Below are 25,496 nucleotides of genomic sequence, written 5' to 3'. Positions count from 1 at the left end.
TGTAGCAGGTGGTAAACACCTGCTTAGATCTTATGTTCTGAGGCATCAGCTAACAGAAATTATACAATGTAATAAGCACAAAGGCTTCATAATTCATAAAGGTCATGGTAACTGACTGCCATCTCAGACGACAAGTATAAGATCTGGGACTTACCTCAGACATTATTTTCAGCGTTTATTCCAAAACACTTATTTCGCCGTAGGGATGGCTGAACGAACCCCAGTTAACTCGTTTTTTTGGAGCACAAGCTGGCGTGCTCTGAGTGACACATTTATAAAACAATTCTATGTGAATTTGTTCCGGTCGCCCAAAAAAGTGACATTGTAGCAACTATTTATTCTGAAATGTTTGACCATAGTGATGAAGGGCATAGCTCAAATTCATTACAATTTGTAAGTCACTCTGGATAAGAGCGTCTGCTAAATGATGTAAATGTTAAAAATGTAAATGTATTCATAAAAACGGATAGTATTTTAACCATATAAAATATGCATCAAAGCTGAACTGAAATCAGAAACACGTTGGGTCGTTTGACAGCTTTATTTTTCCTTACAACCGGTCAAACTGATGTCATTTGGACATTTTGCACAGAAAATAAGTATTTATTTTTTTCATATATTTTTTTGCGTTATTGAATCCCCTAAATCTAATTATAGACAAGTTGACAAAAAAAAGCCTTCCAAAATATCGGAAATTATAAGCAGAAACTAAATCAGGCAAAAAAGAATCCTACACCCCCCTGTCAAAAAATCGTTCTGCCGTCTTTGACTATAGTCTATAGCGCATGTTCTATATTTTCGGGTTGGGTGGGGCCTCAGATTTTCACATGAAGTCGGGCGGTTGCGGATGGGTTATTAGCAATTGCGGGTGTGTGCAGAAACAGCACCACACACACACACACACACACACACACACACACACACACACACACACACACACACACACACACACACACACACACACACACACACTTCTAAGGACAGGAGGAACTCGTGACTACACTTGAGGCGGTCTGCTGGCTCCGTCAATATTCTGACGGAACTAAATCAGTACGCGCGCAACTCCAGTCGGTGCAGTGACGTCATGTGGGAGTGGTCTCAGCCCCGGGAGTGGGACCGCACCTCCGAGGCTCCGCCAATCCGAGAGGAAACCGGCTTCTCTTGAACCCAGATGGCTTCTGCTGATATATAACCCTCACGTCTGGGGCTGATACAATAGTCGAAGGAAATAACTTATGGGTGTCGTCGGTTAGACAAGCTCGAGGAGAAGCATCCTTTTCTATACGTAACCAAGGCGCAAAGAAACAACGGACACTCTTATCTTTTTTGAATTGTATAAAGATCCAGACTATTTATTTGGTGAGTCATTATTCATTTTAATGTATTACGTTAAATTGGGATTTTATTCACATTTCTTGAAGCAGAAGTGACAATTACATGGGAGAACATTTAGTTTTTTATTCTGACGCAAATTAGGACTTTTATTTTAAGGGCGTATTATAAATAACGTTATTATAGACACTGTGGCTTATTGCTATTACTTCTCGAAACTAGCAATCTAGTAGAATTAAAGCAACTCGATCGATTCCACTGTTGGCACAACTAATCTTCGCGCAAAAAAATGTATCCTAAGCAAATAAGAAAACAGAGAGAAGAAGAAATAACACTAATGCTTGAAATGAAACCTTGCCAATGTGGCTTATAGCCTTTCGCTTATGTGGCATATATACTGGGGTTTGTTCGGTATAGGCTTTTCCAATCACTCCCGGGACACCGTTCATATGACCCAGGGTGAGGAGTAGCCCAAAGCCCGGCAGATGGCGATATTGAGTAGTTTCATCTTACCGTCCAAAGGGAATGCATGCAGCCGGCTATACACTTATCCCCCGTGGACCAGTTCCTTACATAAAACATTCTCCGTTCAACTACAAAGGCATCGATTTCCTCAACTCGATTTAATGGGGAGAAGGCGGGAAAAACAACCGATTGGCTGAAAGTGATATGCAACATCCGGGACTAGCATTAGCTATTCTAGCATGGTGGTGGTAAACAGTGTTTCATAAAGAAAGTATTTTACATATTTTGCCCGTTTTTTTTTCTCGCCTTCTCTCTACTAAATAGAGTTAAGGAGGAAATTGACGCCTTGGCAGCTTGTATAGCCGCCTGCATGCATTCCCTTTGGATAGTAAGATGAAATGACTCAATATCGCACATCAATATATTATAGGTGCTTCTACATCTGCATTGCTTGCTGTTTTGGGGTTTTAGGCTGGGTTTGTGACATCTGCTGATGTAAAAAGGGCTTTATAATTACAATTTGATTGATTGATTGATATGTACATATCTACTTCAATTACCTCCTACCCCTGCACATCGACTCAGTACCGCTACCCCGTGTATATAGCCAAGTTATCGTTACTCATCGTGTATTTATTATTACTTTTATTATTACGTGTTATTGCTTTTCTATTATTTCTCTATTTTCTCTCTCCTTGCATTGTTGAGAAGGACCCGTAAAATAAGCATTTCACTGTTAGTCTACACCTGTTGTTTACGAAGCATGTGACAAATAACATTTGATTTGAAACTCACGATCTATGGAAACGTTTTGGCATTTACTTGGTAAAGTAAGATACAGAAATGAAACACATCCTTCTGTGTTCTAGAAGCTATAATCTACTTCATAGTGATGCTGCAACAAACAAAAAACATTGGCTGGGCTGGGCCTTAGCATGTAGGAATGCTGTGTTTATATAGCCAGTCATTGGCTGGGCTGGGCCTTAGCATGTAGGAATGCTGTGTTTATATAGCCAGTCATTGGCTGGGCTGGGCCTTAGCATGTAGGAATGCTGTGTTTATATAGCCAGTCATTGGCTGGGCTGGGCCTTATCCTATAGGAATGCTGTGTTTATATAGCCAGTCATTGGCTGTGCTGGGCCTTAGCATGTAGGAATGCTGTGTTTATATAGCCAGTCATTGGCTGGGCTGGGCCTTAGCATGTAGGAATGCTGTGTTTATATAGCCAGTCATTGGCTGGGCTGGGCCTTATCCTATAGGAATGCTGTGTTTATATAGCCAGTCATTGGCTGGGCTGGGCCTTAGCATGTAGGAATGCTGTGTTTATATAGCCAGTCATTGGCTGGGCTGGGCCTTAGCATGTAGGAATGCTGTGTTTATATAATCAGTCATTGGCTGGGCTGGGCCTTATCCTATAGGAATGCTGTGTTTATATAGCCAGTCATTGGCTGTGCTGGGCCTTAGCATGTAGGAATGCTGTGTTTATATAGCCAGTCATTGGCTGGGCTGGGCCTTATCCTATAGGAATGCTGTGTTTATATAGCCAGTCATTGGCTGGGCAGGGCCTTATCCTATAGGAATGCTGTGTTTATATAGCCAGTCATTGGCTGGGCTGGGCCTTATCCTATAGGAATGCTGTGTTTATATAGCCAGTCATTGGCTGGGCTGGGCCTTATCCTATAGGAATGCTGTGTTTATATAGCCAGTTCTTGGCTCAACGTGGTCTCAGAGCATTTCGTATTATTCTGTACATAAATCAGAGACCCTCTATTTAGTGGAGGTTACGTTTCATACGGTAGGCTATCTATTTATTTCTGGATGTCTATCATCCTTTCCGGATGATATGTTATGAATTACAAGTCGTATGATATGTTACAAATTGTTATTCGTAAAATATATGTTACAAATTGCAATTTGTACAATATGTTACGAATTTGCTAAATGTTCAAACGGTACGAATTTGCAAAACGCATAATATGTTACGAATTCAAATTTGTTGTGGCTAATGTTAGCTAGGTGGCTAAAGCTAACGTTAGCTAGAACTAGGGGTTACGGTTAGGGGAAGCCAACACGGTAAGTACAGTTGAAGTCGGAAGTTTACGTACACCTTAGCCAAATATATTTAAACTCAGTTTTTCACAATTCTTGACATTTAATCCTAGTAAAAATTCCCTGTTTTAGATCAGTTAGGATCACCACTTTATTTTAAGAATGTGAAATGTCAGAATAATAGTAGAGAGAATTATTTTATTATTTATTTCAGCTTTTATTTCTTTCATCACATTCTCAGTGGGTCAGAAGTTTACATACACCCAATTAGTATTTGCTAGCATTGCCTTTAAATTGTCTAACTTGGGTCAAACGTTTCGGGTAGCCTTGCACAAGCTTCCCACAATAAGTTGGGTGAATTTTGGCCCATTGCTCCTGACAGAGCTGGTGTAACTGAGTCAGGTTTGTAGGCCTCCTTGCTCGCACACACTTTTTCAGTTCTGCCCACATATTTTCTATAGGATAGAGGTCAGGGCTTTGTGATGGCCACTCCAATACCTTGACTTTGTTGTCCTTAAGCCATTTTGCCTCAACTTTGGAAGTATGCTTGGGGTCATTGTCCATTTGGAAGACCAATTTGCGACCAAGCTTTAACTTCCTGACTGATATCTACATCATTTTCCTTCCTCATGATGTCATCTATTTTGTGAAGTGCACCTGTCCCTCCTGCAGCAAAGCACCCCCACAGCATGATGCTGCCACCCCCGTGCTTCACGGTTGGGATGGTGTTCTTCGGCTTGCAAGCCACCCCCTTTTTCCTCCAAACATAACGATGGTCATTATGGCCAAACAGTTCTATTTTTGTTTCATCAGACCAGAGGACATTTCTCCAAAAAGTACGATATTTGTTCCCATGTGCAGTTGCAAACCGTAGTCCGGCTTTTTAATGGCGGTTTTGGAGCTGTGGCTTCTTCCTTGCTGAGTGGCCTTTCAGGTCATGCCGATATAGGACTCGTTTTACTGTGGATATAGATACATTTGTACCTGTTTCCTCCAGCATCTTCACAAGGTCCTTTGCTGTTGTTCTGGGATTGATTTGCACTTTTTGCACCAAAGTACGTTCATCTCTAGGACACAATACGCGTCTCCTTCCTGAGCGGTATGACGGCTGCGTGGTCCCATGGTGTTTATACTTGCGTACTATTGTTTGTACAGATGAACGTGGTACCTTCAGGAATTTGGAAATTTCTCCCAAGGATGAACCAGACTTGTGGAGGTCTACAATTTTATTTCTGAGGTCTTGGCTGATTTCTTTTGATTTTCCTATGATGTCAAGCAAAGAGGCACTGAGTTTGAGGTAGGCCTTGAAATACATCCACAGGTACACCTTCAATTGACTCAAATGATGTCAATTAGCCTATCAGAAGCTTCTAAAGCCATGACATCATTTTCTGGAATTTTCCAAGCTGTTTAAAGGCACAGTCAACTTAGTGTATGTAAACTTCTGACCCACTGGAATTGTGATACAGTGAATTATAAGTGAAATAATCTGTCTGTAAACAATTGTTGGAAAAATTACTTGTGTCATGCACAAAGTAGATGTCCTAATCGACTTGCCAAAACTATTGTTTGTTAACAAGACATTTGTGGAGTGGTTGAAAAACAAGTTTTAATGACTCCAACCTAAGTGTACGTAAACTTCCGACTTCAACTGCATATACATAGCATTCACACTGATGTAGGGGCTAGGCCTACTGTAAATTACATTATGGCTGAGCATGGACATGCCAAACATTGTCAATAAGCAAGATTACATTTATTATTGATAAGCTCTACAAAGAGAAAGAATAATTCTAATCAAATTCAAAACAAAAAAACTGTAGGTGCAAAGTAGTAAGTAGTTGCTAATTAGCTAAAATGCTAAAGTTGTCCGTGATGAGATTTGAACACACAACCTTTGGCTTGCTAGACGTTCTCACTGGCTCAATGTGTTAGGCTTGGCTCAACAGATGGAGATTGATGAGGCCGCTAATTTGCCTACAAGAGGAATTCGTTCAGTGTGTAAAATGAGTACCTAGGACAGTTGCAACTGTGGGAAAATGAGGCCAATGACTACATGGCTATATGTTTGGAGATTCTTGGCAGACGCAGACCAAATGAACAGCCTTTATTGAATTAGACAAATGAGACTGAGTGAATGAGACTAGGCCTACTTGGATAGAGTTAGATACATTACAAAGCAACTGGCACTTGTTATTGGATCTGACATGGGTCTATCTGACTGAGTTAAACCTATGTGTATTACAGTGCTATTTCAGTGCTATTACAATGCTATTACAGTGCTATTTCAGTGCTATTACAATGCTATTACAATGCTATTTCAGTGCTATTTCAGTGCTATTTCAGTGCTATTTCAGTGCTATTACACTGCTATTTCAGTGCTATTTCAGTGCTATTTCAGTGCTATTTCAGTGCTATTTCAGTGCTATTTCAGTGCTATTACAGTGCTATTTCAGTGCTATTTCAGTGCTATTTCAGTGCTATTACAGTGCTATTTCAGTGCTATTTCAGTGCTATTTCAGTGCTATTTCAGTGCTATTACAGTGCTATTTCAGTGCTATTTCAGTGCATACTGTACATCCGACTACAAGAATAGGCCTATGGAGAATTTTTTAAAATCTTGATTATTTAACATTTCAAGTCAGTTCTGAGAGGGGAACAGGAATCCCAGTGTCCTAAACCGTTTCCTATATGTCTCTTAATCTCATCCCACTTGGCAAAAACTGGTTTAATCAACTTTGCTTCTACGTCATTTCAACAACAAAAATCAATTGAATCGTTGAATCAATGTGGAAAACTAATTGCAGGGGAATTTCGTATTTTTCCCCCACATAACTTGTAACCTAAATCCAATTACATGGTGACATGTTTTGTTGATTTCACGTTGAATTTGCTTTAGTTGAAAACTCAACCAAATGTAAATCAAAACTAGAGGTTGAAATGACGTCTGTGTCCAGTCTGGGTTGAAATGACGTCTGTGTCCAGTGGGGATCTGTCTGGTAAACCTTGGAAAGTTTGTAGCCAATGTCACCATGCAGCCACGGTCTGTTTCCATGCACGCTAGCCTCGTATACACTCCTCTGTCACTGATTGGCTAAAAGAGTGAAGGCAGGGTCGCTGATTGGCTAAGAGAGCGAAGGCAGGGTCGCTGATTGGCTAAGAGAGCGAAGGCAGGGTCGCTGATTGGCTAAGAGAGTGAAGGCTGGGTCGCTGATTGGCTAAGAGAGTGAAGGCAGGGTCGCTGATTGGCTAAGAGAGTGAAGGCAGGGTCGCTGATTGGCTAAGAGAGCGAAGGCAAGGCAGTATAATTGTACCTTAAATGTACTTTTCGTTCCTTTCGGAAGCTTATCCGACTTTAAGGTAAGAGCCAAGCAAAATGGAAAATATATTATTCTCTGAGCAATAAATAGACATTCATTAAATGTATGACTAGCATGTCCATTTAGTGCAGCAGGTCTAGGGTATGGGTTATGCTGTAGTAGGCCTAACCATGGATTTCGCTTTGCTTCGTTTTTAGGTTGAAAGGATACTTTGTCTCACTTGCGCTCAATTTGATAGTCCAATAAAGCTAATGGCCTTGGAAACAATGTAGCAACTAGGAAATTGCATCAGCAAGTTGTTTAAATTAATTTGCGTTACAATGTAACCTAATTTAATCTCTGTAGAATGACAGAACTAATGATGAGTGCCTAATTCTACGGAGCCCCTTAGAGGTCATGGTGGAGCCAGCCTAATCCGTTCCCTCATTATTTTTTTATCCATTCACTCTGACTTGTATGTAGGCTACCATGATGCTCCCACTTGGCCGATAACATACAGTACCAGTCAAAAATGTGGACACACCTACTCATTCAATGGTTTTTCTTTATTTGTACTATTTTCTACATTGTAGAATAATAGTGAAGACATCAAAACGATGAAATAACACATATGGAATCATGTAGTAACCAGAAAAGTGTTAAACAAATCAAAATATATATTTGAGATTCTTCAAGGTAGCCACCCGTTGCCTTGATGACAGCTTTGCACACTCTTGGCATTCTCTCAACCAGCTTCACGTGGAATGCTTTTCCAACTGTCTTGAAGGAGTTCCCACAAATGCTGAGCACTTGTTGGCTGCTTTTCCTTCACTCTGTGGTCCAATTCATCCCAAACCATCTCAATTGGGTTGAGGTCAGATGATTGTGGAGGCCAGGTCATCTGAAGCAGAACTCCATCACTCTCCTTCTTGGTCAAATAGCCCTTACACAGCCTGGAGGTGTGTTGGGTCATTGTCCTGTTGAAAACAAATGATAGTTCCACTAAGCCCAAACCAGATGGGATGGCGTATCGCTGCAGAATGCTGTGGTAGCCATGCTGGTTAAGTGTGCCTTGAATTCTAAATAAATCACTGGCAAAGCACCCCCACACCATCACACCTACTTAAATATACTTAAATCTATGGCAAGACCTGAAAATGGTTGTCTAGCATTGATCAACAACCAATTTGACAGAGCTTGAAGAATTTAAAAAAGGATAATGAGCAAATGTTGCACAATCCAGGAATGGAAAGCTCTTAGAGACTTACCCAGAATGACTCACAGCTGTAATGGCTGCCAAAGCTGCTTCTACAAAATATTGACACAGGGGTGTGAATACTTATGTACATTCGATATTTCTGTATTTCATTTTCAATCAATTTTCAATTTTTTTTTTTACTTTGACATTTTGGGGTATTGTGTACAGATGGGTGAGAGAAAAAAAATATTTAGTCCATGTTTAATTCAGGCTGAAACACAACAACATGTGGAATAAGTCAAGGGGTGTGAACACTTTCTGAAGGCGCCGTAGGTAGCAGACTGAATCACACTGTGGCTTCATCCCAAATGGCACCCTATTCCCTGATAAGGCTCTGGTCAAAAGTAGTGCACTAGATAGGGAATAGGGTGCCATTCTCTGGTCTAAAGTAGTGCACTAGATAGGGAATAGCAGGGTGCCATTTGGGACAAAGACTGTGGCTTAACTAAATTATGCCACGACTGCTGAGCAAGCACAGCGCTCGCTCTCTCATTCCAATCCTGTTAGAGGTCACTTTTTTTTTTCACGTCTCTTTTCTCGGAATCGTGTGAGTTCCTGGGCATGTCCAGTGTTGGTTTTGGCACGGCAAACTCACAGTACTTAGTACAGTGTGTCTCTGTCATGAGACACCGGTACTGCTGCTGTGTAATCGGCACTTGGCCGTCCAAGGATGACAACATTCGAGGCCTCCTGTCCTGGGCCTGCAAATCAGCGCAAGCGAAAGCTTGATGGTGCAATGTATCTGATTGATGATCCAATATGTCAATGTTTTAATTGTATCTGTGGCTAGCAAATAAATGCATTATTATAGGTAATGTATTTCCGAACCATAAGTTTGAGTCTTTGACAACAAAAGCATTCTACCTATTTGTAAAGTATTCAGGTGAGTGGGGTCCTTACACTGTCCTCTTCCTCCTCCTTTAGGTGACTGTGAAGATGCCTGTTATCAGAACACTCAGCAAGGTGGCTAAGCACGCCCTCCTGAGCTCAGGATGTGGATGTCAGCCAATCACAGTGGCCGTACGGACCATCAGCTTCTCGCCCCGCCAGGTCACCTCGGACGCCAGCTTCCACTCCGTGTCCTTCTCCGAGACAGACCATCCCAAGGTGCTCATCACAGGTAAGACCAATCAATGAATCACTCAGTTAAGAGTTCCAGAGAGATCACCTGGGGGAAGAAACTAAACGCAATAGTATCTCTTATCAATGATCAGCTCTAACGACTGTCAAGCTAGCTGTATTCTGTGGAGACGAACCTCTCAATAACACAATCTATCTCTGAAGAAGCTTTGTCTAACTGAACATTAACAAGGATTCTCAAGCAACAGACAGCATAGCTCTATTTGTGGGAAGCCAACCTTAATTACACAACCTCACAACCTAACACAATAGGACCTCTATCTATGGTTTATCTAAGCAAAGAAGCTTTGTCTAACTAAACCTAAACAAGACTCCCAAGCAACAGATAGCTGTATTTATGAAGAGGTTGGTTTGTTGTGTGAAGGGAACATCACAGTGTTTTACAACAGGACCAGAACAGAACAGCTATAGGCATGAAACCGATATATAGCTTCTCTACGCCTGATGGAACCTATTCTCCACGGCAACCCTGTCGTCATGCTGCTGATCTGTAACGATAACGTCTCTGATGTCCTCTAATAATAATATGTTTTAACCTCTCTCTCTCTCTCTCTCTCTCTCCCTCTCCCTCTCTCTCTCTCTCTCTCTCTCTCTCTCTCTCTCTCCTCTCTCTCTCTCTCTCTCTCTCTCTCTCTCTCTCTCTCTCTCTCTCTCTCTCTCTCTCTCTCTCTCTCTCTCTCTCTCTCTCTCTCTCTCTCTCTCTCTCTCTCTCCCTCTCCCTCTCCCTCTCCCTCTCCCTCTCCCTCTCCCTCTCTCTCTCTCTCTCCCTCCCCCTCTCTCCCTCTCTCTCTCAGGTGGCCTTGGACAGTTGGGGGTAGGGCTGGCTAAAAGGTTGAGGTAAGACCACTACAGTGTCCTGTAACAGAGTATACTTGCCTTTCTACAGCGGTTGATGTTTAACAGTATATACATTCATTTAGGATCATATTTGGATGCTTATTATTAGTACCTAATCTAGGTCCCACTTAAAACAAACTACAACTTCAAAATACTTTATATAGCATACATAAAGGCTTCATAGCACTGTGGTAACCCAGTAATCGTAGCCTTTACGAGGGAATGTTTTAGTCAAGTTTCCTCTTCTTCTTCTTGTGTTTAAATGTAACTTCCTGTTTCATAGGAAGCGGTTTGGAAACAACAATGTAATCCTGTCAGATATCAGGAAGCCTCCAAGCCATGTTTTCCACAGCGGTGAGTGATACACAACATGTCAACACAATATACCCTCTCAGACCTGCTACACACAACATGTCAACACAATATACCCTCTCAGACCTGCTACACACAACATGTCAACACAATATACCCTCTCAGACCTGCTACACACAACATGTCAACACAGTATACCCTCTCAGACCTGCTACACACAACATGTCAACACAATATACCCTCTCAGACCTCTGCTACACACAACATGTCAACACAATATACCCTCTCAGACCTGCTACACACAACATGTCAACACAATATACCCTCTCAGACCTCTGCTACACACAACATGTCAACACAATATACCCTCTCAGACCTCTGCTACACACAACATGTCAACACAATACACCCTCTCAGACCTGCTACACACAACATGTCAACACAATATACCCTCTCAGACCTGCTACACACAACATGTCAACACAATATACCCTCTCAGACCTCTGCTACACACAACATGTCAACACAATATACCCTCTCAGACCTCTGCTACACACAACATGTCAACACAATACACCCTCTCAGACCTGCTACACACAACATGTCAACACAATATACCCTCTCAGACCTGCTACACACAACATGTCAACACAATATACCCTCTCAGACATTAATACACAGGGCCGTATGTTTCAAGGGTCTCAGAGTAGGAGTGCTGATTCAGGATCAGTTTAGCCTTTTAGATCACAGTGAATAACTAAGACTACATATAATGAATCAGACTACATGGACATGGAGGGACCTGATCCTGGATCAGCACACTTAAACCCTTAGAGGATTACTCCATGAGGTGAGACTACAGGCACACAATGGCAGTGTGTTGAAGTAGGATGGTGGAGCCGCCTGGTTTACTGCTGAGCTACTGAAGTAGACTGGGGTATCTATCTACCGATTTGGCTGTATTTGCATCACACTGGGTTGACGTCAGACTAGGTTGTTCTAGGTTGTTCATTCACCAGACTATGTAAATATTCTGTTGGCGTGTTGATCAACTCACAAGCCAGCGGCTAAATTACGTCATTACTAGGGCTGTTGCGGGTGACCGTATTACCGCCACACCGGCGGTCACGAGTCATGAAGGCGGTCAAATTCCACGTGACCATTTAGTCAATAACTAGGCTTCTCCAAGCTCTGATGCTGCTGATGGTCATTAGTAGCCTACCAAACTTGCTAACTGCCTGGTACTCAGCACTCTATTGTCCTTCTAATCACTCTGACATCAATGCAAATGTCTTCGAAAGTCTAATCAAACACTATATGAGAGCCCATGAGCTCATGTTGCGCAACATTTCTATAGGCTATGCAATAGTGTGAGAAAACAGAGTGATGGCCTCTATTAAAAAGAGGAGGATCCCATCAGCTTTCTATAGGCTAGACCTACTATATTTATTTCTCAACATTCCTAATATTAAGCAAATATTAAGCACATGGCTTCTCTTTACAACAGGAGTATAGCCAACTGGCTGGCATGAAAATGAACCACAGGAAAAGCATCCTCCATTCGTTGTTTAAGTGCATAGATGGCATGTATTTTTTCCCCCTGCCCCTGTTTCGATACAGGTGCATGATAATGGTCCATTCTAAATCAAAACAAATTTCACACATATATTATTTAGTAAATGTAAAGATTAAATCAAGAATAGTCTGATGGGTGACAATGTTAGCCTATCACTTCTGAATGATATATTATCACTTGTGAATAATGACCAGCATAAGTCAAGAAACAATGTCTTTTTTTGTGACTTTTTCTAAATCATAGTGGCACACCTCATGTAGCCTAGCCCATAGGCCTATATGTTTTAATAAGGTTTGTATCACAACTAAAGTGGCCAAATAACTGCTTAAAATTAAGCACATTAATCCGCTTTACAACGGGGTGTAGAGCCTAACTGGCATACATAGACACCGCGTGAGTTTCAAGTTTGGGGAAGATCATTTTCACCATAAAAAATGCACCTTTATAATAAAAGCATTACATGCATACTTGCATTTGCGGTGACTTTTGATAATGGTGTTTTCAGCTAATGGAACATTTGCGCTTATAGCTGTCACGTCTCCTCCCGTTGCTCCCCTCCGGTGCTCTGATTCGCCACCTCGGCAACACCGGAATGGAAACCCAACGCACCCTAATCACTTCCAGCGCACCTGCACCTCATCATCTCATCACCACCCCTATATAGCCCTGGACTGTTCAGTGTAGTGTAGTGTAGTGTAGTGTAGTGTAGTGTAGTGTAGTGTAGTGTAGTGTAGTGTAGTGTAGTGTAGTGTAGTGTAGTGTAGTGTAGTGTAGTGTAGTGTAGTGTAGTGTAGTGTAGTGTAGTGTAGTGTAGTGTAGTGTAGTGTAGTGTTGTGTGTGATTGTTAGTGTCATGTCGTGTACTCGCTCTTTGTTGTTCTCTTGCTCAGTGTTAAGTAAACCTTTACATTGTTGATTCCTGCATTTGCATCCTGCCTCTTCGTATCCTCAGTACTCGTCACAATAGCTTACTACCATTTGCGCATTGCTTCACTTATATTGTGAAGAAATAGCCTAATAGTTTATCAACATTTTAAGCTAAACGTTCTGATCTGTTGCATCAGCCTCATTGCATAAAAAAAGGTTTTTTGATGCTAGTGGTTGTATTAATTTGAGATCTTTCACATCCCACAACTGTCCCTGACTATGTTTGGAATATTTATTTCTCGCACAGAATAGAATAGGTCGACTGTTGTACTATGGGGGATAGTAGATTGACATAGGCTAGTGCTTTTGCTGTTCGTTAGGCCTACTCATCTTGTTGGCTGACGAAAAGTAAATGTGGACAGTTCTTCCAATATCTTCAATATGCACCTCGGAATTGGATAAGGACGCACGCAGTTGCGTCCCCGATGTGTCTGTCTTCACTTGTAGCCTGTGAGAAAGACCCGATCACGTGATGTAGCGTGCAGAACTTAGGGAGAGGGGCACAAAGGCATAGATGTTTTTTTGTTTTTTTATGACCACACAAATGCCGCCGTGAAATTCTAGGATTTATCAAGTGCTTGTCAAATTGACAAGTCGCATCATGCAGCCTTACAATGTATTAAAAATCAAAACATATAGCCCAACGTTTGTAGAACAACTACATTTATAACTCTAAATTAAGCATATAGGAGGACCTATTTCTTTGTTAACCTCTACGGGATCGGTGTCCCGTATACGGGACGGTTGAGCTAACGTGCGCTAATGTGATTAGCATTACTGTTGTAAGTAACAGCAAACCTTCAAGGACATAGACATGTCTTATATTGGCAGAAAGCTTACATTCTTGTTAATCTAACTGCACTGTCCAATTTACAGTAGCTATTACAGTGACAAAATACCATGCTATTGTTTGAGGAGAGTGCACAACAACAAAAAACATATCATGGCAACTGGTTTGATACATTCACCTCTGAAGGTAAATAATGTACTTACATTCAGTAATCTTGCTCTGATTTGTCATCCTAAGGGTCCCAGAGATAAAAATGTATCATAGTTTTGTTTGATATAATCAATTTTTATATTCAAATGTGGGAACTGGGTTCTACACTTTGAACCCCTGCTGTCTCTGGCTCCACACCCACCCCGCCCGGCCATCTAGATGTGTGAAAGTTAGTGTATAAGCTAATGATCCATCATGTATGACATTCTTGGGAGTGTGTAAACTTACATTATGTATTACCATATCATTTTTGTATGTTCTCTATAGCTATGTACTTGAAAATGTATCAATTGACCAATTCGGCACATTTGGGCAGACTTGATACAAAATAGTCCAGTATTGCAATGCTTCACTGGATCAATCTAAAAACTTTGCACACACACTGCTGTCATCTAGTGGCCAAAATCTAAATTGCACCTAAACTGCAATATTATATTGTGGCCTTTCTCTTGCATTTCAAAGAGGATGGAACAATTTTTTTTGTTGAAAATTCTTGTCTGCTAAATGAACTAGTGCAGCCCACAGCCATATGGCATAGCCAGATCAGGACCTAACATGAGGACAATTCAGAGGATGCTATTCTGTTATTCTGAAATAGACTACATTTTCTTCATATCAAGTTTCTTTAGACCTGTCTAAAATAAATAATGGATTTATTGTGAAGGTGTAGGCTATATTACATGGATTTATTAGACTTTTTAAAATGTAGATGTTCCAAAGGTCTGCATCAGTGGCTTGTAGGCTATGTGTGGAAGCCAGGAGATGCTAAATATGTTTATGTTAATTAACGGTCAATTACCGTGAGACCGGCAGTTATTTGCTTGACAATCACCGGCTGACTAAATTTCGGGACCGCCACAGCCCTAGTTGTTACAACCAGGAAGGAAGCCTTAACCTGATTCCCGTTTGGCTAACATTACATTTATTAATTCATTCATTCAGGAGAATGTAAACTTGTCCATAATTTGCTTTAAAATGTCTGAAAGTTTAATAGAAAAAACATCTGGAGGGTCCGTAGTTAAAATAGGGAATGATTTGGTTAGTTGTGATATTGATCCTTGTGAAAAGCTTCTTGCACAGAAGGTCATCAGGAAGTTCATGTGTTTTGAACAGTTCAAATCAAATCAAATCAAATTTTATTTGTCACATACACATGTTTAGCAGATGTTATAGCGGTGTAACGAAATGCTTGTGCTTCTAGCTCCAGCAGTGCAGTAATATCTAACAAGTAATATCTAACAATTTCACAACATATACCCTATACACACAAAACTAGTAAGGAATGGGATTTAAGAACATATACATATATGGACAAGCAATGACAGAGCGGCATGGACTAAGATACAGTAGAATATTATAGAATAGAATGCAGTATATACACATGAGATGAGTAGTGCAAGATATGTAAACATTATTAAAGTGACTAGTGTTCCATTTCTTAAAGTGGCCAGTGATTTCAATAGGCAGCAGCAGCCTCTAATGTGCTAGTGATGGCTGTTTAACAGTCTGATGGCCTTGAGATAGAAGCTGTTTTTCATTCTCTCGTTCCCAGCTTTGAGGCACCTGTACTGACCTCGCCTTCTGGATGATAGCGGGGGTGAACAGGCAGTGGCTCGGGTGGTTGATATCCTTGATGATCTTTTTGGCCTTCCTGTGACGTCGGGTGCTGTATGTGTCTTGGAGGGCGGGTAGTTGGAGGTCACTGTCCAATAGGCTTGGGCGATATACCGTTTATACCGAATACAGTTGCCCCCTATTTCGAAATACCGACAGTATGAATTTCAATACCGTTAAAATTGTATATATATATTTTTTTTTTGGGGGGGGGGTGTTGGGGGCTGTGTGATACTCCACTGCTTATAACTAACTATAAGTTAAGTATAACTATAAAAAATGTAAGATGTGTCAAATATATGACATCCAGCTCATGGTTCCAGCGATGCGTTTGGTTTGCTAACTTGCTAGCTACAGTAAGTGGCTAGATGTCAAGATCCAGCTTATTGGTTACAGCAGAGACAATCAATCCCCTCCTTAATCAAGATCCCTGTTGCCTAAATTGTTTTGTGCGTAAAAAAAAAAATATTATTTGATTTTTTATAGCACAGGTAATACTGTATATCCCAGTATGGTACAGAAACAGTATGACGGTATGAACATCTGGATAAACCCTACTGTGATTGGCTGGTCAATAACCTGTAATGAACTGTCTACTACAATGCCTGATGAATGGTGATTGGCTGGTCAAAACTGTGTACTACAATGCCTGATGAATGGTGATTGGCTGGTCAAAATTGTCTACTACAACGCCTGATGAATGGTGATTGGCTGGTCAAAACTGTGTACTACAATGCCTGATGAATGGTGATTGGCTGGTCAAAACTGTGTACTACAATGCCTGATGAATGGTGATTGGCTGGTCAAAACTGTGTACTACAACGCTTGATGAATGGTTAGTCAATAACCTGTAATGAACTGTCTGCTACAATCACTGATGCAGGGCCAGCTAATACTAAGTCTATAGGAATTGTCCAGGGCACTGTTTAACCAACCGTTATCAAGAGTACTATTAGTGATTCTCATCCAAAATCCAGAAGACATTACAATTATACTAGGAGCTTTTACATTTACATTTCAGTCATTTAGCAGACGCTCTTATCCAGAGCAACTTACAGTTAGTGAGTGCATAGATTATTTGTTTATACTGGCCCCCTGTGGGAATCGAACCCACAACCCTGGCGTTGCAAACGCCATGCTCTACCAACTGAGCTACATCCCTGCCGGTCGTTCCCTCCCCTACCCTGGATGACTTGTGCGCCGCCCCATGGGTCTCCCGGTCGCGGCCGGCTACGACAGAGCCTGGATTTGAACCAGGATCTCTAGTGGCACAGCTAGCACTGCGATGCAGTGCCTTAGACCACTGCGCCACTCAGGGAGACTCTCTTTTAGTGAGAACATTTGTTTTATATTGATGTTTATTATTTCTATGGTGCCTCCTGTTTCTCCTCAGGACCCTTCATCTACTCGGACATCCTGGACTATAAGAACCTGCGTGAGATCGTGGTGAACAACCGTATCACCTGGTTGGTCCATTACAGCGCCCTGCTCAGTGCCGTGGGAGAGGCCAACGTAGCTCTGGCACGCGACGTCAACATCACTGGTGAGCAATGGAGAAACCACCATCTTGGCTCAGCCTAGATCCTTGCCACGCCACAGTTTCCTTGTAACTTCCATCCCAGGCTTAACCTAGATACACCAACACAGCACAGTTTCCTGCTAGTCAAGCCTGGGAGGTGCCCAGAGAGAGTAACTGTGAACTTCCTGTTCCTCAGGGCTCCACAACATCCTGGACATTGCAGCGGAGCACGGCCTGCGTCTGTTCGTCCCCAGCACCATCGGAGCCTTCGGACCCACCTCGCCCCGGAACCCGACCCCTGACCTCTGTGTCCAGAGACCCAGGACCATCTACGGAGTGTCCAAGGTCCACGCAGAGCTCATGGGAGAGGTGAGATAAAAACGCAATACAGAATACAGAAGAAATTACCAATCAGCATTCAGCCTCAAGCCATTCTACCTTATTCCAGAACCAGAATCACCTTTATTTCCCAACAACATTTACATGTACCAGGAATTTGACCTGGTGAATTTGACCTGGTGAATTTGACCTGGTGAATTTGACCCCTTCAGTCATTTGAAATCATTGGTCGTTAATGTCCCTATAAGTGAAACATCTAACCCTTATTGCCTGTCTTCCCTCCAACAGTACTACCACCACCGCTACGGCCTTGACTTCCGCTGTCTCCGCTACCCAGGCATCATCTCTGCCGACTCACAGCCTGGCGGAGGAACGACAGGTGAGTTAGAGAGACACACACCTGTCCTCCCTCCCACACACACGCCATAGCGGAACACCAGACTCCTCACTGTCGTAACTCTATTTGAGTACAGCCTCCTGACTTCAACGTGCCGTTGACTTCAACGTGCCCTCCATTTGGCAAATCTGTCCATAACTCTATCCTCCTGATTCCTGCTTATAAGCAAAAACTAAAGCAGGAAGCACCAGTGACTTGGTTAATAAAAAAGTGCTCAGATGACGCAGATGCTAAGCTACAGGACTGTTTTGCTAGCACAGACTGGAACATGTTCCGGGATTCTTCAGATAACATTGAGGAGTACACCACATCAGTCACTGGCTTCATCAATAAGTGCATTGATGATGTCGTCCCCACAGTGCCCGTACGTACATACCCCAACCAGAAGCCATGGATTACAGGAAACATCCGCACTGAGCTAAAGGGTAGAGCTGCCGCTTTCAAGGAGCGGGACTCTAACCCGGACACTTATAAGAAATCCCGCTATGCCCTCCGACGAACCATCAAACAGGCAAAGAGTCAATACAGGACTAAGATTGAATCGTACTACACCGGCTCTGACGCTCGTCGGATGTGGCAGGGCTTGAAAACTATTACAGACTACAAAGGGAAGCACAGCCGCGAGCTGCCCAGTGACACAAGCATACCAGACGAGCTAAACCACTTCTATGCTCGCTTCGAGGCAAGCAACACTGAAGCATGCATGAGAGCACCAGCTGTTCCGGATGACTATGTGATCACGCTCTCCGTAGCCGATGTGAGTAAGACTTTTAAGCAGGTCAACATTCACAAGGCCACAGGGCCAGACGGATTACCAGGACGTGTACTCCGAGCATGTGCTGACCAACTGGCAAGTGTCTTCACTGACATTTTCAACATGTCCCTGACTGAGTCTGTAATACCAACATGTTTCAACACTCAGACATCATTTACAGATAGCCAGGGGCACACTCCAACACTCAGACATCATTTACAGATAGCCAGAGGCACACTCCAACACTCAGACATCATTTACAGATAGCCAGGGGCACACTCCAACACTCAGACATCATTTACAGATAGCCAGGGGCACACTCCAACACTCAGACATCATTTACAGATAGCCAGGGGCACACTCCAACACTCAGACATCATTTACAGATAGCCAGGGGCACACTCCAACACTCAGACATCATTTACAGATAGCCAGGGGCACACTCCAACACTCAGACATCATTTACAGATAGCCAGGGGCACACTCCAACACTCAGACATCATTTACAGATAGCCAGGGGCACACTCCAACACTCAGACATCATTTACAGATAGCCAGGGTCACACTCCAACACTCAGACATCATTTACAGATAGCCAGGGGCACACTCCAACACTCAGACATCATTTACAGATAGCCAGGGGCACACTCCAACACACAGACATCATTTACAGATAGCCAGGGGCACACTCCAACACTCAGACATCATTTACAAATGAAGCGTTTGTGTTTAGTGAGTCAGATGCAGTAGGGATGACCAGGGATGTTCTCTTGATAAGTGTGTGAATTGGACCATTTTCCTGTCAAAATGTAACGAGTACTTTTGGGTGTCAGGGAAAATGTATGGAGTAAAAAGTACATTATTTTATTTAGGAATGTAGTGAAGTAAAAGTAAAAGTTGGCCAAAATATAAATAGTAAAGTAAAGTACAGATACCCAAAAACACTACTTAAGTAGTACTTTAAAGTATTTTTACTTAAGTACTTTACACCACTGCTTATAGGAACACTTATTTCATTCCATGCATCAACCAGCTACAGTGGGGGAAAAAAGTATTTAGTCAGCCACCAATTGTGCAAGTTCTCCCACTTAAAAAGATGAGAGAGGCCTGTAATTTTCATCATAGGTACACGTCAACTATGACAGACAAATTGAGATTATTTTTTCCAGAAAATCACATTGTAGGATTTTTTATGAATTTATTTGCAAATTATGGTGGAAAATAAGTATTTGGTCACCTACAAACAAGCAAGATTTCTGGCTCTCACAGACCTGTAACTTCTTCTTTAAGAGGCTCCTCTGTCCTCCACTCGTTACCTGTATTAATGGCACCTGTTTGAACTTGTTATCAGTATAAAAGACACCTGTCCACAACCTCAAACAGTCACACTCCAAACTCCACTATGGCCAAGACCAAAGAGCTGTCAAAGGACACCAGAAACAAAATCGTAGACCTGCACCAGGCTGGGAAGACTGAATCTGCAATAGGTAAGCAGCTTGGTTTGAAGAAATCAACTGTGGGAGCAATTATTAGGAAATGGAAGACATACAAGACCACTGATAATCTCCCTCGATCTGGGGCTCCACGCAAGATCTCATCCCGTGGGGTCAAAATGATCACAAGAACGGTGAGCAAAAATCCCAGAACCACACGGGGGGACCTAGTGAATGACCTGCAGAGAGCTGGGACCAAAGTAACAAAGCCTACCATCAGTAACACACTACGCCGCCAGGGACTCAAAACCTGCAGTGCCAGACGTGTCCCCCTGCTTAAGCCAGTACATGTCAGTACGTGGTCCTCTGTAGCTCAACTGGTAGAGCACGGCGCTTGTAATGCCGAAGTAGTGGGTTCGATCCCCGGGACCACCCATACACAAAAAAAAAAATGTATGCACGCATGACTGTAAGTCGCTTTGGATAAAAGCGTCTGCTAAATGGCATATTATTATTATTATATTATTATGTCCAGGCCCGTCTGAAGTTAGCTAGAGTGCATTTGGATGATCCAGAAGAGGATTGGGAGAATGTCATATGGTCAAATGAAACCAAAATAGAACTTTTTGGTAAAAACTCAACTCGTCGTGTTTGGAGGACAAAGAATGCTGAGTTGCATCCAAAGAACACCATACCTACTGTGAAGCATGGGGGTGGAAACATCATGCTTTGGGGCTGTTTTTCTGCAACGGGACCAGGACGACTGATCCGTGTAAAGGAAAGAATGAATGGGGCCATGTATCGTGAGATTTTGAGTGAAAACCTCCTTCCATCAGCAAGGGCACTGAAGATGAAACGTGGCTGGGTCTTTCAGCATGACAATGATCCCAAACACACCGCCCGGACAACGAAGGAGTGGCTTCGTAAGAAGCATTTCAAGGTCCTGGAGTGGCCTAGCCAGTCTCCAGATCTCAACCCCATAGAAAATCTTTGGAGGGAGTTGAAAGTCCGTGTTGCCCAGCGACATCCCCAAAACATCACTGCTCTAGAGGAGATCTGCATGGAGGAATGGGCCAAAATACCAGCAACAGTGTGTGAAAACCTTGTGAAGACTTACAGAAAACGTTTGACCGATGTCATTGCCAACAAAGGGTATATAACAAAGTATTGAGAAACTTTTGTTATTGACCAAATACTTATTTTCCACCATAATTTGCAAATAAATTCATTAAAAATCCTACAATGTGATTTTCTGGACTTTTTCTTCTCATTTTGTCTGTCATAGTTGACGTGTACCTATGATGAAAATTACAGGCCTCTCATCTTTTTAAGTGGGAGAACTTGCTCAATTGGTGGCTGACTAAATACTTTTTTTCCCCACTGTATGTGGAGCTGGCTCTCGCTGCGCAACAGATGATCTTATTCTGCTCAAACTCTGAATGTCAGGGCTCTTATGAAGTGTTCAATTAGATTTTTCGATTGCATTAACATTGTCACAAGACACAGTGATTAGAGGGAAAACAGAGAGCTGAGTACCAGGCCATTTGCGATTGGCCGTTAGCAAGTTTGGTAGGCTACCAATGACCATCAGAGGCATCAGAGCGCCGTTTTGGAGAAGCCTAGTTACCGTGGAATTTAACTCGTGACCGCCGGTGTTGTGGTAATATGGTCACGGCAACAGCCCTATCTCAGTTTGCATAAATAGATCGAAAGTCATCAATCACTATGATCAAACCAAACCTATCTAAACCTCTCCTCCCCTCCTCCCTTACTCCAGACTACGCAGTAGCCATATTCCATGATGCCGTCAAGACGGGGAAGTTTGAGTGCAACCTGAAGCCAGACACGCGGCTTCCCATGATGTACATCGACGACTGTCTGCGTGCCACCGTGGAGATGATGGAAGCGCCCACAGACACCCTCTCCATGAGGACCTACAACATCAACGCCATGAGCTTTACCCCTGAAGAGCTGGCTCACGAGGTCCAGAAACAGCTGCCGGACCTGGAGGTCACCTACGACATCGACCAAGTCAGACAGGCCATCGGTAAGAGCATTTGATTGATCCTTGTTTTATACTGGTTGGGTGAAATTTCAGAAGTCCTGAAAACCCAGTCGGAGGATTCCCTTCCTGCCCATTCTCTTCTGATTCTGGCAATCATCCAACCGGGATTTCTGGGAAAGCTGGGAATTCTGGGAAGGTTACCCTAATACTGGTGTGTGATACCCGTTGAGATCAAAGATCGATGATCGAGGTAAACCTGTCTGAATGCGCCACTGAAGGCTCTTTTCGAGATTCTCTTGAACTTCCAAGCATTTATATTTGAGTTGAATGTAGAAACTAACAACAAAAGTCTCACGTGACAATTTGACTAACTCTTTTACAGCCTTTCGTTTAAGAAGACATTATAATACATTTGTCATAGTATGAAAATGAAAAATGTATGCACTCACTAACTGTAATTCGCTCTGGATAAGAGCGTCTGCTAAATGACTCTTACCCAGAGCGACTTACAGTTAGTGCATTCTTAAGGTAGCTAAGTGAGACAGACAACCACATATAGCTATCAGCAAAGTCCGTGCTAGTAAGAAAATACAAAAGCCATTGTCATTGTGAACCAACAGAACGGAGCGTTGACGACGTCTCCTCTTCTCTTCCTTCCCCTTTACAGCCGACAGCTGGCCGATGAACTTTGAGGACTCTAACGCGCGGAACGACTGGGGCTGGAAACACGACTATGACCTCCCGGAGCTCGTCCAGACCATGCTCAACTACATCGGCTCGGACTCGCGCGTCGCACAGGCCAACTGAGGGGCCAGCGGCGGCGTGGTGCTTGAGTGGCGTTGTTGTTTCTTTGTACTGTTGTTATAGAGGACGGAGACACGTGGTTTCTCTCTCTCTCTCTCTCTCTCTCTCTCCTCTCTGTGTCATTTGGAAGGGCTGTCTGTCTGTCTCTGTCTGTCTGTCTCTGTCTGTGTGGCAGATCAAGCTATTACAATGTGACGGTTGGTCGCGCGAGAAATAGCGGGCCGACTCCCCTCCTCCGGAATGAGGGGTTAGAAGACGGGGTCTTGTTTAGATGGAACTTCTCGGAGAGGTTCTCTTTATGGTCGACTTGCATGGCTATGAACTGTTCACCGTATCGTACCATTGTGACATTTTCAAGGCAAACAAAACAAAGAACGTAGCATTGGTCAACCTTAAGCGCTTGAACCCTTCCTCTCTCTGCGGAGAGCTAATGTAAAGGGTTACCTCTATGTAAAGCTAATGTAAAGGGTTACCTCTATGTAAAGCTAATGTAAAGGGGTTAACGATTCTATCATTCTTTTGCCAAGAGCTGAGAATTCAGGTAAATGTACGGCCATAATCACATTAAGTTAAAGTTTTAGATTAAGAGCTTCACTGGTATAAACATTGTAATTTGATGCACTTTAAAGCAAGAGAGGACGATTGAAACCCTTTTAAAAATCATTGAACAGTTTTTAACTCTGTTTTGTGTGTGTTTAACATCGAGTACCAGCTCACATTTTTCTATAACTTTATTTTACGTTATTTTAGCTGTTTTATTCCACTTATTTTGCATTCTTCTATTTATTCTGTCTGCTGGTGATTAACTGAGTGGGAATCAGGTGATAACTGAGTGGGAATCAGGTGATAACTGAGTGGGAATCAGGTGATTAACTGAGTGGGAATCAGGTGATTAACTGAGTGGGAATCACGTTGAGTCAATGTGCTTCTTGCACTTCTTGTATGTAAAGCGTGAATGAATGGTCCACAGCTCCTCTGGAGCGCTTGGGTGCGTCTCAAATGACACCCTATTCCCTAGATAGTGTCACCCTATTCCCTAGATAGTGTTACCCTATTCCCTAGATAGTGTTACCCTATTCCCTAGATAGTGTCACCCTATTCCCTAGATAGTGTTACCCTATTCCCTAGATAGTGTTACCCTATTCCCTAGATAGTGTTACCCTATTCCCTAGATAGTGTCACCCTATTCCCTAGATAGTGTCACCCTATTCCCTAGATAGTGTCACCCTATTCCCTAGATAGTTTCACCCTATTCCCTAGATAGTGTTACCCTATTCCCTAGATAGTGTCACCCTATTCCCTAGATAGTTTCACCCTATTCCCTAGATAGTGTCACCCTATTCCCTAGATAGTGTTACCCTATTCCCTAGATAGTGTCACCCTATTCCCTAGATAGTGTTACCCTATTCCCTAGATATTCCCTATACACTATATAGGGAATAGGGTGCCATTTGGGATGCACTCATTTGACTGGTTAAATATGGACTGTTTCCGTTAGTTCGTAATTGACCTGTCAGGGATGCCAATTTTCACCCACTCAATCTGTTCCTCAAAGGGGTGAAGGAAGTCCAAGGAGCTGTGGATATGATATTAAAAAAAGGAAATGGGTTGTGGTGTTTTTCTTTTCAGATGCTATTGTTGTAAATTAATTCAATGCTTTCTGTGTGAAAGTCGGAAACAAATGTGTGTTCTTTCAATTACAAAAATCTGCTTTGTCACCAAAGTGTCTCTTTCTGTATCCTTTTAATATTTTCGTTTATTTGTCAGGGGCCATTGTACAACACGCCATTTGCGCCAGATTTAGCTAGATTAGCTCATTTTCATCTGTAGTCCCTGGGCAGAAAACAATCAACATTAAAACATCAATACAATCCTACAGTATAACACTATTTTCCTCCTCACTGTTACAAAGTAAACAATCTAATTCTCTAATTTTCCTCTGTTTCTATCAAACTCTTTCTACTTTCTAATTTATTTCCGTACTAGTAAAGCCAGAGGAAAATAATTGAAACTTCTCTCACACTACTAGTATTCATAAGGTGTTGTTTAGAATGCGTTCAGTACTAAACTTCCTCTTGGCCGCCGCACCTCGGGCCTTGAGGTTTGATGCATATTAAAATGTCTGTGAATTCATTACATCACTAGGCATTTATTTGATTAAAATTTGACTGACAATTTGGTTAGCCACTAAGACTTTGGTAGCTACTGTGGTGAACCTGAGGCGTAAGGAGGTGGTTGGGTTGAACCAGTGTGATATTCTGTGAGATACGTTGAGCCGTGCACTCTGGCCAACAGTCATGACATCAACCTGTCTGAGCCAAGGGATGTTAAGCTGTTCAAGGTGTTAACGGTGTCCTGTAAAACACTAAAGGGCAGGAACATCCTGTAATCAAAACACACAATGACACGTGGCCGACTTTCACTGCACTATTACCAC

General features: G+C 42.4%; 1 protein-coding gene across 1 annotated transcript; it reads left to right on the top strand.

The window, feature by feature from the left end:
* Positions 1-1,176: 1,176 nt before the first annotated feature.
* LOC311108335 (L-threonine 3-dehydrogenase, mitochondrial-like) lies at positions 1,177-24,935 on the top strand. Its single transcript, XM_084150962.1, has 9 exons — positions 1,177-1,359; positions 9,328-9,523; positions 10,338-10,380; positions 10,664-10,734; positions 17,202-17,351; positions 17,524-17,696; positions 17,955-18,045; positions 22,028-22,297; positions 22,923-24,935. The coding sequence occupies exons 2-9, from the start codon at positions 9,340-9,342 to the stop codon at positions 23,060-23,062; spliced, it is 1,122 nt and encodes a 373-aa protein (XP_084007088.1). The 5' UTR covers positions 1,177-1,359; positions 9,328-9,339; the 3' UTR covers positions 23,063-24,935.
* Positions 24,936-25,496: the final 561 nt, after the last annotated feature.

This window comes from Coregonus lavaretus (genome assembly GCF_964263955.1).
Source record: "Coregonus lavaretus genome assembly, chromosome: 33".
In the NCBI taxonomy this organism is placed as follows: domain Eukaryota; kingdom Metazoa; phylum Chordata; class Actinopteri; order Salmoniformes; family Salmonidae; genus Coregonus; species Coregonus lavaretus.
The sequence above is the reverse complement of the archived record's forward strand: the minus strand, read 5'-3'. Positions and strand labels throughout refer to the sequence as shown.

Excerpts from the sequence above, each read along its gene's own strand:
- LOC311108335 (XM_084150962.1), top strand. The coding sequence starts at position 9,340 with ATGCCTGTTATCAGAACACTCAGCAAGGTGGCTAAGCACGCCCTCCTG. Across the intron at positions 10,381-10,663 it reads GGGCTGGCTAAAAGGTTGAG|GAAGCGGTTTGGAAACAACA; the intron begins GTAAGACCACTA and ends CCTGTTTCATAG. Across the intron at positions 18,046-22,027 it reads GCCTGGCGGAGGAACGACAG|ACTACGCAGTAGCCATATTC; the intron begins GTGAGTTAGAGA and ends CCCTTACTCCAG.